We start from the raw sequence: 18,748 nt of genomic DNA, 5'->3' as shown, positions 1-18,748 counted from the left end.
TATTTGTGTCTTCAAGTGAAAAAAAACAGTCTTATCAAATACATCTAATAAATAATTGCAATATATGTAAAAATAATTTAAAATATAAATTTATTAATATATATATAATAAACTCAATTAAACAATGAAAAATAATAAATTTTAAATATATATTTGTTTAATTTAAAATAATTTTATGAAATATTTTAAGAAATCATCAAATAACAAAAAATATGTTACATGATTCATGCAATTACTAAAATGTAAATTATTTTAGAAAGCCTTAAATATTTGAAGTTTTTATTCAAAAGTGTATAATGTCTAAGAGCATGATACCTGTCATGTTTTTATTGAATGAATCCTATTTTGATGAAATTAATAGCTTATGTATGATTTTTTTAAATAAATACAAGAAAATGGTACTGAGTTTTAATTTAAGTGAAAACGAAAATAAAAGAATTCTAAGATAAAAATCCAAATAAAGCGTCACACTATATAATACGCAAAGCTGGCACTTCTTATCCCTCCCTAAACCTACTTCCTTCTTTCCTTTCAAGATGCGCGGTCGCCATAACGGCCACCGTCCCTTCCGCCCCCCTGGCAGCCATCCTCCATCTCAACCACCATTCGAACCTTCAAATCCAAATTTCGCTCTCCAAGACCCCAACGTTCTCCAATTCCTCCAGGCCCTTATAACTCCAGTCCAACCAAACTTTGCTCTCCAACAAAGCCCTAACAATTTCTTCTTCCAAAACCCTAATGCTTATTCCCTTCCTCAAAACTCTATTATCCCACAACCACAACCACAACCACAACAGGTCAATAACCCCAGAAGCAGCCAAAGTCAGCTCCACAACCATAGAGGCAGCGCTGCCTCTGGCCAAGTCCCGAAGGAAGTCCAGGAAAGAGCAAACCAGGCTGTGAACCAGGCGTGGCGTGAGCTTATTGCTACCGGAAATAGTGTTACGGCATGGAAAGTTTCGGAGGCAGCCTTGGTAGCCCTGCAGGCTGACTCATGGAGCTCGTTAGGATTGGACATGCAGGGGATTCCGTCTCTTCAAAGGCTTATGGCCATTGAAGGAAGGGTAATTACAATACACAGATTATATATCTTTTATATACATACATGCTTAATACATGCATTTTGCAAATTTAGTGGCTATAAGAATGTTGAAATCCTTTGATGGAATAGGGACATTTGGATGCTTTGTTTATTGTTGCTGGTAATGATATTTATAAGATTAGGGTTCAAATCATACTTCTCAAAGAGATATAGAAAGCATGTTTGAACCAGAAAGCAAAGAATACTACTGAAGAGTCAAAAGATATGATGCCAATAATCTTTGCAGAATGAAATGCATGATTTTCTTTGTATTAGAATAGTTATGCCAGAAGGGGTATTACATTTTAATATTTTGATCCTTTTTTATTATTTTTAATCAGTTAAAATCTTGCATTTTTACAATTTTCTTTTGTTTAATTACAAGCAAGCAACTGTGGAAACGTAAGTAGCAGACACACTAAACAAAGCCTTAAGGCTGTTTTTTTTTTTTTTTTTGTCTTCTGAGAGTTGAAGATATTTCATTAGAAAGTTGGAATTACTGACTTAAATAACTAGTGTTTCTTAGTTTTTCCTTTCAAGGGAACAGGGAGGGCATATTTCTCTATCTACATGGAAAGGAGCTTTTCATGTGTAGTAGTCAAATTGAAATTTTCTACTGTCCATTTTTTATCGTGCAAGATGCCAAATGAAGGCTAAATTATATATTATTTGAAACATAATGGTTATTTTTCTTTCTTTTTTTCTTCTTTTTCTAATTTCTTGCTTTCTTCATCTATTTTGTAGGTAAATGCATTTATCCAATGTTTTGCTGGAGTACGAAGAATTACTACATTGTATGAGTTGGAACTGGCAATATGTGAGAATGAGGGTGTTACGACATATGATAATCTGGAGCTTGGCCCTTTGCTTCGTCATCCGCTTATCTTGCGTTATTTTTCAGTTAAAAATTGTACAGAAGTGTTTAAAATAACAAGTGAGGACATAATTGCTCACATCCATGAATTCATTGACGGCCACAAAAATCAAGAAATTCTTATTGATGAATTTCTGGATTTTGTTGCTGACAAGCAAGCTGCCACAAGCAAGGAAAAGCTTGGTGTGCGTATTCGGAGCTTGGCGTATGTATTCCATCTCTCTGTACTTCCTTTAACTAGAAAGAAAGAAGTAGGAAAAGTCTTATGCACTGATAGAAACCAATGCCTTGAGAACTTCATAGAACAGTTTCCAACAAACATGGCTAATTTTGATTTTGTTATTTGCTTTTAGGGATGTGGCGTTGTTTTCTCAAAAATTAGTTTATAATGCTTATAGATTACAACCTTCAATGTCATGGTTGTTGCTTCAAAGGCAAATTTTAGATAATTATGACCTGATAAAATTTTCATTAATATGGTAATAAAATAATTTATCGTTTAGTCCTTAACAGAAGCGGATTTGGCTTTTTTTCTTCATAGCTTACGAATCTATTACACTTTAAGAACTTTCTTCTTAAATTAAAAACCTAATGTTACTTTCATGGTTTGTTTCTTTTTGCTTTCTATATGACACCCTATAATTTGTTTATTACATGATTAATTTTATGTTACTCTCTATATGATATCCTTTTGGTGAATTGTTACATGTTTTGTTTCTTTCCAGTTTCTATCTAATATCCTATAATCTTTTTCTAAGGCTTAATTGGGCATTAACATCATTCATGTGAATACGTTACCTTATATAGTCAACTTCTGATATCCTACCACATCTTATAGTGTCATATTCACTGACCACATCCTAATTTGACAGCAAATCTGATATTATAGTATATTGAAATTGTTACTGTTGTGATCATAGGATGTATACTAGTTTTATCAAGAAGGCTGAGGGAAAGAGAGACTTTGAGGTAAAGAAATGCCAAAAGGGGCTGAAGCTAAGAAAACATTGCAAGGGTCTGAAGCTAAAAGAACGATATATGAACATATCACAGCAAGTTGAGTCATTTATGTCAGTACACAAGGATTTTTGTGGCAAGCATATACGATTTGATTCCTCAAGCACAGAGGAGGAAGATGCCAGTGACAGTGCTCATGAACATGAAAGGAATGACAATGATGAAGGCAGTGAATCAGAGTTGCCCTCAGAAGTTATTAGTAGCTCTGATCGGGTTAGTAGTTGTCCTTACCCTTCTGCAGCAGAAGAGTTGATAAGGCTTGGCTTGAAAGATAGAATGCCTAAACCTTTTCCTGCTACTGCTAGCTCAAAGCGCAATGACTGTACAGGGCCATACAAAAGGAAAAGAAAAATTGATAGTCCCAGTCCTTCCATCTCTAGACCACCTAAGCTAAGCAGAAGAGATGGACTCAAGCAAGTTACTATTCCAAATGAAAATGGAAATCAATCCAAAGACCTTAGTAGTTTAGATGAAGCTGATATTTTGCTCTCTGATAACTTGATGAAGACATTCATCACAACCTGGAAGGAGGCATGTAGGGAGCACACAATGGAAGAGGTTAGTTCACTCTATTTTGGTTTATTTTTGTTTCTCCATCCCAGTACAATTAGTTGTCTCTTCCTGAGGAATCTGCAATATTTCAAAAGAATCTGCATAGTCATATGGAGCACTAGGATTGTGAAATCATGGATTGTAGGTTTAGGGACATGTAAGGATTAAAACTTAAACAGTGTCTATTCACTTGAGAGAGGATATTAAAGGAGCGCTAAAACAGTTTGCACCTCAACTTGCACCACTATGTGATGTTAAAGAATGAGCAATGTGATTATTTGAAGAGGGCCTCTGGTCCACTGTATGACCTGTCTATTGTGTTTGCTTGTCTTGTGTCGTAGTAGTTATTTTATCCATGGAACTTTTAATTAGAGATCTCATCTAGTGTTTCCTCTGTTTTGTCTCTTTTCAATTTGATAAGCGTTTTGAACTTGCTGTGTCTATTCTTCTATGTTCATGCTTCTCTGCTGCAAATATTTAAATTGCAAGTGATGGTTGTAATTAGTCATGGCCATTTTCTTGTCTTCTAAATTTAACGTACTTGGTATTCTCTTTTAATGAAACTTTAGGTGTTCCTTATTAGTTTTGCCTCTTAAAATTAGAAAAATTACCCATCACTAAAGTTGTATCTCAGAAATCATTAAAAATGAAGTTATACCCCTTGTAGAATATTTTCATACGTTGCACTTCAATTCAGAGGAGTGCACCATTTTCAGCTTTGTTACTTATTTGCAGTTCCTCACTTCTTTTACTTAACTTTATAATATTAGGATATCAAATATATATTCAAATACATGAATCCAGGATCAAGAATTTTAGTAATTTCAATTTATAATCTTAGGATTTTAACAATAGCACTGAGCTCCAAGCCTTTCCAATTCTCATGAGTACTTGTATAATTCTGAATGTTAACTACATGATGTTGGACATTGAATATTTTTCGTTTGTTTTAATCACACTTCAATATGATGTTCATTTTCAATTCTGATTTATTCATAGGTTCTACAAAGAATGCTTTGCTTTTACAGCTCAACAGTTCAGAAGAGGAAGAAAATGAAGTCAATGCTTTCTTCTTATCCATTTATTGGATTACTAAATGTTGCTGTAAGTCTAATTTGCTTAGCTGATTGCAGTAAGCTGTGCTAATTGCTGCAAATCTAGTAAAAGCTCCTCTCATCCTCACTGTTACTTTTTCTTTTTTGCTTTTTAATTTTTTTGGGGGACTTGAAGAGCATCTGCATATTGCATAATATTTTTTTTCTTACAATCGCATAGTAAATCATACTCCTGTTTTTTCCTTGTCCTGGGAAAAATATATTTTCATACGATTGAGGCTTTTCCCTAGGTGCTAAGTTTCATCCTTACTTAGTAAAAGCTTCTTCAACCCCTTCAGTTGAGGCACCTTTTATTGAGACACTTAACTTTGATGCCTAGGGTTTATGCCTTAAAAGGTAGTTGGCATAAGAAAGCTCAAAAGGGAAGGTCTTGGTGCAATATTATAATCACTGGTGACATTAAATCTTTGTGTTTGATATTGCCTAGAAACGATTTAACACAAAATAACCTCACTACCATTAATAAGATTAATTAAAAGGAAGATGAATTTTCAATTTTTATTGAATGAACAATTTTAAAAACAAGAGTTCATTGTTCTGTGAAAATTATAAGGTATTAACCAGTTCTATTGAGTATAATTCAAAGTTATTGACTTGTTCACAGTTAAGAGCTACAATAGTTGTCTTGTATAAAATGATTAAAAAGTGGAAATTTGCTTTAAAAAACTAAAATTGGGAGAGAACCGCATTTTGGTTGGCACCACTTTGATGGTAAATTTTCCCTAAATTGATTTTGAAGATTACTTTTCCCCATGGTAGAACATCTCCACCTGTTTGTTGGGATCTATAATTACCTTGCAAGGTAGCAATCTAATCACTCTAGGTGATCTATGCTTACTGCCATTTAGGATTCCCTAGTTACTACCAAACATAGTGATCTAATCATGGTGATTAGATCACTCTCTATTCTAGATCACCCCATTCCAAATGCCAACTTGGCTGAATCTCTTCTTTGTGCCTTGCTTCTTAGGTGGTGCAACAGTCCTAGCACCTTTGGGGTGCCAGTGACTGCACTGATGCTTCCAGTCCATTTACGAATTCCTATCTGCTAGGTATGCTTATTGTGACAAGTTATTTTGAGATCCAGGATTGTGGTAATTTTTTTTTTGAATATTACAGGTGACATCTATCAAAAAAGGAATGTGGGATAGTATCTATGATACTATTCAAGCAGTCAGAAAATTGGAATTAACTGCCACATCTGATAATTGTTCTGAATATGAGAGCATTGATGTTGAACCAAGTGAGAAGGATGCATTGATCGCCGCAAGTATAGATTGTAAGTAGTCTTTGCTTTATCGATTTCTGAGGTTCTAGTATGATTTCATGGTTTTGTTTCTTCATTATTTATTAAATATGGTTAAATACTTACAGGAAATATATTTTTCCCCTTGTTATTTCTACTAAAAGGGAACCCTTTTCATTTGTGTTTTCTATGAATTTGGCTGCGTGTTCTTGAGTCATTATCTTTAGTTATTTAGTTTAACATTTTTTTGTAGCAGCATTTTAATAATTTTTGTTTTTCTTTTTCTCTAGAAATGGGCCTAATTGATGGTTGGGTTACATTTGAAAGTAGTAGTTATTTTTTATATTTCAGGGTGTTGGATCATTTTCCAAAAAGCTAATTTAAGTTTCTCCCTCCGTTGAACTTCTCACTTGACCTGCCAAGGCTTAGATTTTTGTGTCTGAGTAGTAATGCAATAATGCAAGAACTATTTGGCAGTTAAAGATTTATCTTTTTTTTACAGCCACCTGTTTTTGTACAAAAATAGTTTGTTGCTTTCATTATTCCCCAGTCCTTCGATTCTTCTCTTCAGAGATATCAGTGCTCATTTGATATAACTGTCTCAGTTTACTCTATGTGCAGGTGTGACAGTGGAAGATGTTATCAAGAAAATTAACGCTTATTTTAAGCATAATCAAGAAATTGGTAAATCACTTAAAGAGCAAAAGTTAGTTTTGCTGAGGAAGCTGTTTAACTGTGAGTCTTGGCTGGCTGAGCAATTTTATGTTAAGGACTTTAAGTCCCTTGGTCTTGGAGAGTTCTTCATGTTTCTAGAAAGACATGCTTCATTATTACCTATTGAATTGCAGAAACTCTTGGCTGCTGAAATATGTGAAAAGTCTCCTTTAGAGGTTTGCATTCTTCAGCATCTGTTGATTGCTTTCATATCACAGGCTTCATATAATTTACAGGACAATCAAATTATTACCAAGGAGGTTATTAATGAACTGCTCATGAAGCAATGTCCATTGTTCAAGTTCAAAGTTAAGGAAAATGGTTCGATGAAAGATTTTCTGGAATTTGTGGAGAAATCTAAGAATGATATAAGTTCCAAATGTGTTATATTTTCAGCGTCATTGTTGGGAATGTGCCATGATGGTCATTCATTGGCCTATGATGAGAACTATTCATCAGAAACTTCTGTCCAGAATCTTAGGAAGTTTAAATCAGCTGCTTCCAAGGATGCAATGGCTGTTTTGCTTAGGGCCCCAATGCTGTCAGATCTATATTCATGGTCACACTGGGATGTTTTATTTGCTCCTTCTCTTGGTTCTCTTATAGTGTGGTTGTTTAATGAAGTCCGTGCAAAAGAGTTATTGTGCTTGGTGACAAAAGATGGGAAAGTTGTTCGTATTGATCAATCAGCCACTATTGATTCATTTTTGGAAGCTGCTCTTAAGGGATCTGCCTTTGAAACAGCTTTGATGCTGCTGTCTTTGTGTTCTATAACTGGGGGAATAAAGCACCTCCCCTTAGCCCTCCTCAAACACCATGCACAGATGGCTTTTGAAGTCCTTTTGAAAAACCAAATGGAGAACATTGAAGCAGATGATTACCAGAATTCTATGATGAATGGAAAAGCACAATTTAGGCCAAAATTTCGGGAAGATGTTTCTGTTGGCAATTCGGCTAATGGATTACACATTAACTTGATCGAAATGAAAAAAGCCGCATCTCATGCTTCAAGGTTTTTCCTTGATTGCCTATGTTACCTACCTTCAGAATTTCATGGTTGTGCAGCTGATATATTACTTCATGGGATGCGGGCTGTAATTAAAAATTGCCCCTCAGCTATTTTGAGTGCATGCAACGAACTGAATCAGCGTGTTATGCTACATGAATTAGGCTTTTCTCTTGGCGTAGTGGAGTGGATACAGGATCACCACGTATTTTGTTCCACTGATATGAGTAACTTGTTTCTTTCCTGTGAGGGATTAGGGATGAAAACCAGTATGTCTGAGTTAAAAACAAGGTCAAACTTTTTGCAAAATGCACTAGATAGGCCATCCTATGCTGAGAAAGAAATGATAGTGTCTGATCGGACAGACAAGAAAGCTGAAGTTTGTTACACAATTAGTTGTGAAGAAGTTTCTGCTGAGAGAATGGGTTATAAGAACAGAGAACGATCGTCTGAAGTTGATGAACAGACAGATGCGGCCCTGGTTATTGAATCGATCAGGCGAGATGAGTTTGGTCTGGATCCAAGTCTTTCAGGTGTGGAGAGTAGCTTGTTGAAGAAGCAACATGCTCGCTTGGGGAGAGCACTCCATTGTCTTTCTCAGGAGTTGTACTCTCAGGACTCACATTTTCTTCTTGAGCTTGTAAGTTTGTTTTTTGTTTTTCAATTGTGCAAAGTAGGACTGCTCAAATAATGTTTAAATGGATTAAGCGTCTGTCCACATAGTTGATTATGGAACTTAAATTTCTATACTAGAAAGAAGGAACAATTCTACTCCATATATGCTTAGAAATATGTTTAGAGGACAAATTTATCTTCAGATATTCCACGTGGCGTATCTGTATTCTTGAACGTGTTTATTATTTTCCATGCTATCTACCAATGAGGTTGTTTTCTTCTTGTTTTAGATGGAAAGGATATGTTATTCTTTTTGGCTAACCGTTGTACACTCTCCTGTGATCTTCCTTGCTGTTACTATGGGTCCTCTGTAGCATTTTTTAGTTGAAATGTTTTCAATACTTACAGTTGAATTTGCAAAATTTGCTTGGATATCGCTCTCCCTCTATGTGTGTGTGTGTGTACATCTTTTTTTTTTTTTTTGTACTCCATCTCATATTAGCTGTTGAAAAGGCATAGGAAGCAATATAGCACTTACTGATTAATGTTTTTGTTTTCCTCTCATAATAGAGTAGTTTCTGGTTTTCTTTGCTCTAAGTTAAAATTATTGAAGGGTGTTGTTGGATGCTAGATAATCAGCCTTTCCCTTTTTATGGTGGAAAATACTTTTTGGACATCTGAAAAATAGAAATATGTGTCCTCATTATGGGTAGAGGGAGTCTTGAGATTTCCTGACAGCTGCTCTTTAATGGTGAAGTGTTAATTGGATCTAGTTAAGCTTTCTGTTGCTAGAAGTTGGGACTCTTTCTATGAGATGGTGGAAATACTGAATTTTTCTGAACCACTTTTGCTAAATGGTAAAATGTTTAGCTGCATCTAACTAAGTCTCATGTTGCTTCAGGTTCAAAATGCGGATGACAATGTCTACTCTGAAAATGAGGAACCAACTCTAACTTTTATTGTTCAGGAGTCAGGTATAATTGTTTTAAATAATGAACAAGGCTTTTCTGCTCAGAACATCAGAGCACTTTGTGATGTTGGAAGCTCAACAAAAAAAGGATGTTCTGGCTACATAGGGAAGAAAGGCATTGGTTTCAAATCTGTTTTTCGGGTACAATAACTTATTTTTCAGTGCTATTTCATATTATCTCATTCTCTGATTTGTCCTGTTCAAGTAATGTTAGATGTTAGCTCGTTTCAATATCTAGACTAGAAGGCATAAATGTAAGAAAAGTTGGGTCAATAGTATAGATAGCAATAGGAGTTAAACAAGACAAATATTGTGGTTCCAATAATTCTGCTCAAATCAATCTATATAGCATCTAGCTTCTTTAAATAGGAAAACTTTAATTTTTCAGAATTAAGTTTGTCCGTCTTTGTCTTTCGTACCCAGAAGAAGAATGAAATTTCCTTTACAGCCCAAATTTCAGTACTCTATTCTTAGAATCCAAAAATTGGCTACAAATTGTAAGTATGGATAGTTACAAACGTCGTGATTTTCTTTTCATTAAGGTAGAACGTAACATTCATTGCTCTGATTAATTACTTTTGGAAGCATGGTAGGAAACCCCATACCATTGCACTTTTAAAAGTAACCCTTCATAATTACATTTCTTAAAGGTAGATTTTCTTTTTTTTTGAGTGTTGTTGTCTTCATTAGATGAGTTTATAGTCACCACTTATGGTAAAGATTTTAATTTCCTATGAGTAATAGTTTTATTTTGGACCTGTACTTTCTAAAATAATTCAATTGCATTTTATTTTCCATTAAATCATTCAGTTGTTCATTATGCCAATCTACAACTGACTTGAAAATATTTTTCCTGAAATGTTTGCTACATAAACCTAAACTGATAGGTACTTACTATGTGTGTTGTTTAAATTGTGGCTTCGATGAGTTATGTTCTCTCTTAATTTGCAGGTTACAGATGCCCCTGAGATTCACTCCAATGGGTTTCATGTAAAGTTTGATATAAGTGATGGTCAGATAGGTTTTGTTTTGCCTACTCTAGTACCTCCTTGTAATGTTGACTCTTTTAAAATGCTGTTGGGTGGAGACACTAGTCAGCTGGATAATAAGTGTTGGAACACTTGCATTGTACTTCCTTTCAGATCAGTTACGTCTAAAGGAAATGATATAAACAATATTGTCTCCATGTTTTCGGATCTCAATCCTTCTTTGTTACTCTTTCTCCACAGGCTCCAGTGTATTGTGTTTCGGAACATGCTCAATGATTCATTTGTTGTTATGAGAAAAGAAATTGTGGGAAATGGTATTGTAAAGGTTTCATGTGGGGCGGAAAACATGACATGGTTTGTAGCATCCCAAAAATTGCAGGCTGATTTCATTCATCGTGATGTGCAAATAACAGAAATTTCAATAGCATTTACACTGCTGGAGACTGATTGTGGATGTTACGGACCATTTCTGGACCAACAACCTGTTTTTGCTTTTCTTCCTTTAAGGACATATGGCCTGAAATTTATTCTTCAAGGTGATTTTGTTCTTCCTTCATCTAGAGAAGAAGTTGATGTAGATAGTCCGTGGAACCAGTGGTTATTGTCAGAGTATCCTAGTTTGTTTGTTTCTGCAGAGAGATCATTTTGTTCTCTCCCCTGTTTCCGGGAAAATCCAGGAAAAGCTGTTTCAGTTTACATGAGCTTTGTTCCACTTGTTGGGGAAGTGCATGGATTTTTTTCCTCCCTTCCTCGGATGATCATATCTAAGTTACGAATGTCAAACTGCTTAATTTTGGAAGGAGAAAAAAGCAAATGGGTACCATCCTGCAAAGTTCTAAGAGGCTGGACTGAATCAGCTCGTAAGCTTTTTCCTGATTCCTTGCTCCATGATCACCTTGGTCTTGGTTATTTGGACAAGGATATAATTTTGTCTGATGCATTAGCAAGGGCATTAGGTATCCAAGACTATGGTCCTGAAGTTCTGGTCCAAATTATATCTTCTTTGTGTAAAAGAGGAAATGGACTTAAACCAATGGGCCTAGCTTGGATATCCTCTTGGCTGAATGAGTTCTATGCAATCTCATTCCAGTCTTCTGGACAGGCGTCAATGAATTGTGAAATAGAAACTGTTCTCGTAGAAACTCTTAGAAAAACTCCATTTATTCCTCTTTCAGATGGCACCTTTACCTCTGTTGATGAAGGGACAATTTGGTTACATTCTGATGTTATAAACACTGTGTTTGAAGGTGATCTTGGACTTGAAGCTTTTCCTACATTGTATGCTAAACTTCGGTTTCTCAGTCCTGCCCTTTTTTCTGAATCAGCTGTCAGTATCTCATGTGTAGGAAACATTACTAGTGTGCTTCATAATATCGGTGTCCAGCAGCTCTCTGCACATGAAATAATTAAGGTACATATTTTGCCAGATATGTCTGATGAAAGAGTCAAAACTAGTGACAAAAATTTGATGATAGATTACCTCTGCTTCATGATGATTCACTTACAATCTAGCTGCCCCAGTTGTCGTGTTGAGAGGGATTACATTATCTCAGAGTTACGAAATAAAGCTTTTATATTAACAAATTATGGCTTCAAAAGACCAGTTGATTTATCAGTTCATTTCAGCAAAGAATTCGAGAACCCTGTGAACATAAATAGGTTGATTAATGGCGTGGATCTGAAATGGCATGAGGTTGATAAGACATATCTGAAGCATCCAGCTTCTAGATTGCTCTCTTCTGGATTGAAGAAGTGGAGGGAATTTTTCCTGGAAATTGGTGTCACTGATTTTGTGCAAGTGGTTCAACTTGATAAAAGTTTTGTGGATATGTCTCATACTGTTCTTCAGAGCTTGTCATCAGATTGGGACTTAATTTCTCATGGATCAGTTGTTAAGGATTGGGAGTCTTATGAGCTAGTTCAGTTGTTATCACTGTTGTCTGGAAGTGGCAACCGGGAAGGTTGTAAGTACTTGTTGGAGGTTCTTGATGAATTTTGGGATGTTCATTTTAGTGAAAAAGCTATTGGTTGCTGCAATTTCAAATCTGGCACTGACATTAAAACCTTCAGATCTTCTTTTTTGTGCAAGATCTGTGAGATCCCATGGGTGGTTTCTAGCATGGATGATAAGCTTCACTATCCTAAAGAGTTGTTCCATGACTGTGATGCAGTGCGTGCAATCCTGGGTGCATGTGCTCCATATGCTGTTCCAAAGGTTGGTTTGATATTGATTTGATGATGTCATGAATTGTTTCAACTAATTGACCTGTTTTCTGATGTATAAAGAGTTATCAGAGTAATCTGCCAAAAAAAGTGAGAAACTTAAGCAGTCACTTAAAAATTTTATTCTACCCTTTTTTGTGAATTGATATTTAATGTGAAAATTTTAATAAAATGAGCCAAGAGAATAAAAGGCAACTCACTGAATTCTTTTCCCTCCCGCTTCTATGAAATAACAATTAAAATGTGATCTCTTCATAAATGTAACCAGTTGACCCAAATTTGAAAATTTTTCAAATTAGTGCTTAGATTTCTAACAGTTTGAAATTTTACTTAGCTCCAACATAATAATTTCGCTAACGTTGAGTGTAATGTTTTGTGTCTTTTTAGGTGAGGAATGGAAAGTTAGTAAAGGATATTGGTTTTAGAACTGAAGTTACCATTGACGATGCCCTCGAGATTCTTAAATTATGGAGATCCAGCATCTCTTTCAAGGCCAGGTATTACTTCCATTCTGCTATGTTTTAGTCTTTGGCGTGACCGCATATTGTTTGATGAAAAAAGTTTGGCTTGTTCCTAGAATTCTAAATTGTCATGGAGCTCCTTAGTTTTTTAAATTTATATGCAATTTGTGATTGGATGGTGGATGATGTCTCACCCTGCGCATCTAACCAGTTGTTACTACAGAGCTGAATGTTATACTACAACTAATGGTTGGGAAGATAGTCTGTCGTGTCTTAATTGTAGCACAAGTGAAAGATATCCGTTGGTTTTCTTTTAATTGAAGTAGTAAATTTATCAGTACGATACCTAACTTTGGCAATACCTGTAAAGCTTAAAAATGGGGGAGGAAAACTTTGACTTGTAAATCTGCCTTTATACTTGAGTAATTAAATCTTGGGAAAGGATAAAGAAGTTTCATTTGCGAAATTTGTGACTTTGTTTCTGGTACTTGGGTGGGAAGCTCTGCAGTTGTTTCTAAGTAAATATTTTGTTGTGTATATTTGTGTTTCTTTCTGGAAAAGAAACTGATTTCATTCTGTTTCTCTTTGGGTTCAGTAATTTGTTGCTGAATGTTGTGATATGATTTATTATTGTGAAGAGTTTATTTATAGATAAAGCACATTTTTGATGAGAAGAGGGCTCTACCTTAAGAGAAAAATGTAGGGCTCTGAACATCTGATGTATTTACATTTACCTTTTGTTGTTCTTTGTCTCCAGCTGTTTGATTTTTTATATACCACCCCTTATTTGAATTAAATGTCCTTATTTGCATGCAGTGTAGCACAAATGTCCAGATTATACACTTTTATTTGGAGTGAAGTACGTAATTCAAGGAAGGAAATTGCTGAGGAGTTCCATGCAGCGTCTTCTATATTTGTTCCACACAAGTTGGCTTCAAGGCCCGATGATGTGGTATCTGGCTTATTCTTGTCTTCTAAAGAAGTGTATTGGCACGATTCAACTGGAGCCATGGACCAAATGTATAATCATTCTCAGTCTGGCTTATCTGAGAACCAATGCTCCTTAAACAGAACACTGTCCAATATTTATCCAGGTCTCCGTGATTTTTTTGTTAATGAATGCAAAGTGCCTGAGAAACCTTCTTTCTGTAATTACCTGGATATTTTGCTACAGTTATCAGCAGTTATTTTACCTTCACAAGCTGCTCATGCTGTAAGTGACTAAACTTAACCGAGTTCATATTGTCCCTTATTAGAGCCGTGATCATATATATGATTTTCATTATTAGGTCTTCCAAGTCTTTCTGAAGTGGGCTGATGCACTGAAGTCGGGTTTACTGAGTACTGAAGATATCCATCACATGAAAGAATGTCTTAATAAATCAGAGTATACCGTGCTGCCCACTGTCTTAGACAAGTGGGTTTCCCTGCACCCTTCTTTTGGTTTAGTGTGCTGGTGTGATGATGAGAAACTAAAGAAGAGATTTAAGCATTTGGATAATATTGATTTTCTCTACTTTGGCACTCTCAATGATAGTGAGAGAGAGTTACTTCAGACTAAAGTGTCTATTCTAATCCGCACCTTCGGGATTCCTGTTCTTTCAGAGGTAAGACATGTTTGAGTTTGTGCTTGTGTCTGATTGAAATCAAGTAGTTCAATTGAATTTTTTACCATTTAGGTGTCCGGAAACTCAATCATATGGCTTAAGCATTTTTTTTGTTTCACTTTTATATTCAATAACAAGTCATCTGTTTTTTGTCTTCATATATTTTTAATCCTTGTGATTTAATTCCTAATATTGTTTGGAACTTTTACCCTTTTGGATACACTTGTTTATAGGTGTCTGATTGAACCTATGGAAGCTTCGCCATGGTTCAACATTGTTTTCATGGTGATAATGATGATGTTCGTTCAATTTGCAGTGCATCATATGCATTGTCGCCATTTTGCTTCTTAAGTTTTTAGAAGTTTTAAACTTACAAATTTCCCCAACTCCTTTCAAGTTTTACCGTGATCTATTATGGTTTTTTTGCTTATTTCTCCATCTTTTCTCTTATCTTCAATGTGTTCTTATTGTGGAGAGGATTATTCATGGTCAGTTATAAACTTTTTGATTGCTAAATTTGCTTCAATAAGCCAACATATGACCGTGGATACATGTAGTTAGTTAAAAATATCCTTAATTGGAAATAAAGGTTTAGCTCAGGTTATTACTAGAAAGAAGTCAGTATGTAGAAGTAATCTCACTTGGCTGAAATCGACCTACTGTATGTTTACTTGCCTTGTCCGCTCCTCATACTTTTTCTGTTACATAGGTTGTTACTCGTGAAGCAATTTACAGCGAACGAGCAGATGGTAGATTCAAAGCTTCCCTTGTGAATTGGGCTCTACCTTTTGCACAACGATACTTATACAGTGTTAATCTTGATAAATATATTCAACTCAAGCAATCTGGATTCAGCAATATAAGTGATTTACAAATTGTCGTCGTTGATGAGCTGTACTACAGGAATGTTATAAAGAGCTGTGGCATTGTGTCCAAGAAGAAGTTTCAATGCACCTGTCTTCTTCAGGTATGGCGTGGAATTTTTATTTATTAATGTGATCTATACTATAGAGCCTACTGAAATCAAATTCCTTGAATTAATTGAAATTTGTCTGGAGGATAGCTGCACCCTCCATGGTATTTTTTTTGTTTTATTCTCTTGGACTCTTCATTCGGTAAATTATCTTATTTTGCAAAATGTATAAGAATAGCGTTGACTCTAACTGTAATTCTAAACAGATGACGTTAGTGTTCTTTTATGAGTTTTATGCATGGTATTCTGTGTTGCTCGGACTACTCGTTTCTTTTGAAACACCAGTGTCCAAAATTTCTTCAGTCATGAGTATGGAGATAAGACTCTCCATATCCATGCCAGATGTGTACTCATGCTCGTACTTACACCTGAGTCCATGTAACATACAGCATGTCTTAATGTGCAACACAGCATCCTGTCCGCACCTTCCCCAGTTATAAAATAGCTTATCGGTATTCTATAGTTCTTTTCTGAAATATTATCTCCAGTTATAAAATAAAGCTGTAAAATTCCAGTGTCAAACATAGTGGAATTTCTGTTTACATTAGGATCAGGATACACATGTTATCTTCATTTTATGTGTTAAATATTAAAACATTTTATTTTATTTTACAGGATAATATTTTGTACACCACTCCTGAATCAGATTCTCATGCTGTGTATATGGAGCTTTCTTGTTTGTTATTTGATGGAACTCCGGATTTGCACTTGGCAAATTTCCTTCACATGGTCACAACTATGGCAATATCTGGTTCTAATGAAGAACAGACTGAGTTTTTTATCTTGAACAGCCAAAGGATGCCAAAACTTCCTGATGAAGAACCTGTTTGGTCCCTTTCTTCTGTGACTTCTGAAGCTGAGAGTAATGAATTTCTTGAAAGTTCTGCCACAACAGAAGAAAAAGAGCAACCTACTTCGAAGTCCAAGAAAATGTCAGGGATCTACTCAAACTGGCCACCTGTGGATTGGAAAACTGCACCTGGTCTCAGTAAGAGACCGGCACCTATTTCACAACCAATTAATGGTTCCAAGCACATTGATTCACACACTAGCAGTGATGGTCCAGTTGCAATAGCCACTGATATGTTCATGGAAGACAATACAGAAACAACTTCACCAGTTCCAATTTTGCCAGACTCTGAAATTTTGGATCATCAGTATGGCAACACTACCAATCCAACTGGTTCTGGTGTGAGAACCACATTTGGCACAGTTGATTCCGGTTTGAGAATCGCATGTGATCCTGTTGATTTAAGTCTAGTGTCGGAAAACCCTCAGGTGGTTTCACTTGAATTTACCAAGAGAAATCAGCTTAATACTGGATTCGTTTCATCTGAATTTAGCCAGAGAGATCAGCTTCTTACTGGCACACCCAATACAGCTCAAGCTTTGCTAACTGGGAAACTGGGTGAGCTTGCAGCTTTCAAATACTTTACCGGCACCTCGGGTAAAAAAGTGAAGTGGGTGAATAAAGATAATGAAACTGGATTACCCTATGATCTAGTGGTAGAAGATGAAAGAGGTCATATCGAATACGTTGAAGTTAAAGCCACCAAATCTGCAAGGAAAGACTGGTTCAATATATCAACAAGAGAGTGGCAATTTGCTGCTGAAAAAGGTGATTCTTTCAGCATTGCACATGTATTCTTATTAAGCGAGAAGGATGCTAAGATTGCAGTATATACGAATCCTATTAAACTTTGCCAGCTTGGCAAGCTCCAACTGGTCGTTTTGATGCCAAGGCAGCGGAAGGATTCAACAATCGTATCATAACTGGCACCATTTTTATGCGATTATGTGGATTAAATTAACAATATGATCTGAAATTACCTGCTGGAATGACCTTTGGTTGGCTACTTTCGATGCTGGAGAACCTGTTGCTTTAATGCTGGAATCACTGTATTATCAGCCAGTATTCAGCTGGATCGGGAGACAAACTCAAGACCCCTGCTTTGAAATAATCCGGCCAAGCTGAGTTGTTACACCAAGGTACATTTTTGTTTGCTGAGTAGGATTTTTCCAGAGAATATGGTATCTGAAGTTTATAAATACACCATTTCCAGAATCTGTAACATGATAATTTATACGATAGTTTCATGTACTTTCTAAGGTTGTACCATAAAAAAAAATTAAGTGGTGTATACGTGAGCTTTACATTCATGGAATAGAAATTCTTTTATTGTAACCTATTCTCTCATATAGTTTCCTATAAGATGTATATAGTCTTTAACCTTAAACTCGGGTGTGAGTGTGAGATAAGATATCTGTTTATCTCGAATATATTTAATTTTCTTAAAAGCCTTTTCATGTATTTGGAGTCTTTGAGGTGTTACATTCTTGGATCTTGAATATAAGTACTTTAGATGCTCTGGCACTATATTTGTCTTAATGTAGTGAACACCGAATTGGTGGATGTATATTTTTTTGATGTTTTTTGTTTATGTTTTGATATTGGTTGGTATCGATACTTGTGTGTTAAGTGCATCATTTTCAGTTGTGCAAAAAAAACGTTTTCGAACAAGGTTTTATACAACATACAATCCAGTCAATTAAATTTAACGTTTTAAAAAATAAATTTGACATACTAAAAATTAATCCCTTAAAAGGAAACAAACCAATCAAATAAATTTGATTTGCTTAAAAAGTAATCCCTCGAGGGATATAATTTAGTTATGTAACCCTCCGAAATTGGGGTTAGAATTGTTCAAGTTGGTTGGGGTTTATGGTTCGGTTGGATTGATAAGTTTATTTTTGCACTTTAGGAGGAAAATGAGTCTGTTGTTCAGTAGCTAGTTCTTTGGTAGTTTATCTTTGATCTCGGGTTGGAGTCCACGTGTATACAATGTGTGAATTGCTTTTTTTAGAATTTTTTATTTTAATTCTTTAAAATTTTTGTAATTAAATTTGAAGGGTTTGATAAAATCTAATATTGTTATATTATTTTGAAATATATTTTAATAACAATAAGTAAAATCTAATTTGTTTTAAATGATTAATTAAAAAAAACTATTAGAATTTTTAATTTTAATTAAAAGAAAAAAAGGGAGAGGAATTCCTAAAAAATTCTGCTCAGGTTATTCTATTTTATCTCTCCTCTCGCATGCTGGCTTCTTTTTCTTTCTCTTTTAGTTCCATCGTTTTTGTTCTTTTTGGCTATTGTGCTTCTTTTTGTATTTGTTTGGTCATGCATTAAAGCTTTGGTTTCGATCATTCAATAGAAGAATTGCGTGATTAGTTTGTTTTAAGTGCTGAAACATGTAAGTGCCTTTGAATTATAATTTGGTTTTCTAGATTATTTATTATTG

General features: G+C 35.2%; 1 protein-coding gene across 1 annotated transcript; it reads left to right on the top strand.

Annotated features, from left to right (window-relative positions):
* Positions 1-403: 403 nt before the first annotated feature.
* On the top strand, positions 404-17,832 carry LOC108486089 (protein NO VEIN). The gene is made up of 13 exons (XM_017789909.2): positions 404-1,064; positions 1,826-2,160; positions 2,876-3,530; positions 4,524-4,628; positions 5,759-5,918; positions 6,507-8,245; positions 9,122-9,331; positions 10,142-12,394; positions 12,790-12,899; positions 13,680-14,076; positions 14,153-14,470; positions 15,180-15,437; positions 16,059-17,832. The coding sequence occupies exons 1-13, from the start codon at positions 537-539 to the stop codon at positions 17,214-17,216; spliced, it is 8,226 nt and encodes a 2,741-aa protein (XP_017645398.1). The 5' UTR covers positions 404-536; the 3' UTR covers positions 17,217-17,832.
* Positions 17,833-18,748: the final 916 nt, after the last annotated feature.

Source organism: Gossypium arboreum, chromosome 3 (genome assembly GCF_025698485.1).
Source record: "Gossypium arboreum isolate Shixiya-1 chromosome 3, ASM2569848v2, whole genome shotgun sequence".
Taxonomy (NCBI): Eukaryota; Viridiplantae; Streptophyta; class Magnoliopsida; order Malvales; family Malvaceae; genus Gossypium; species Gossypium arboreum.
Note: the sequence above shows the minus strand (reverse complement) of the source record. Positions and strands in the feature narration are given on the sequence as shown.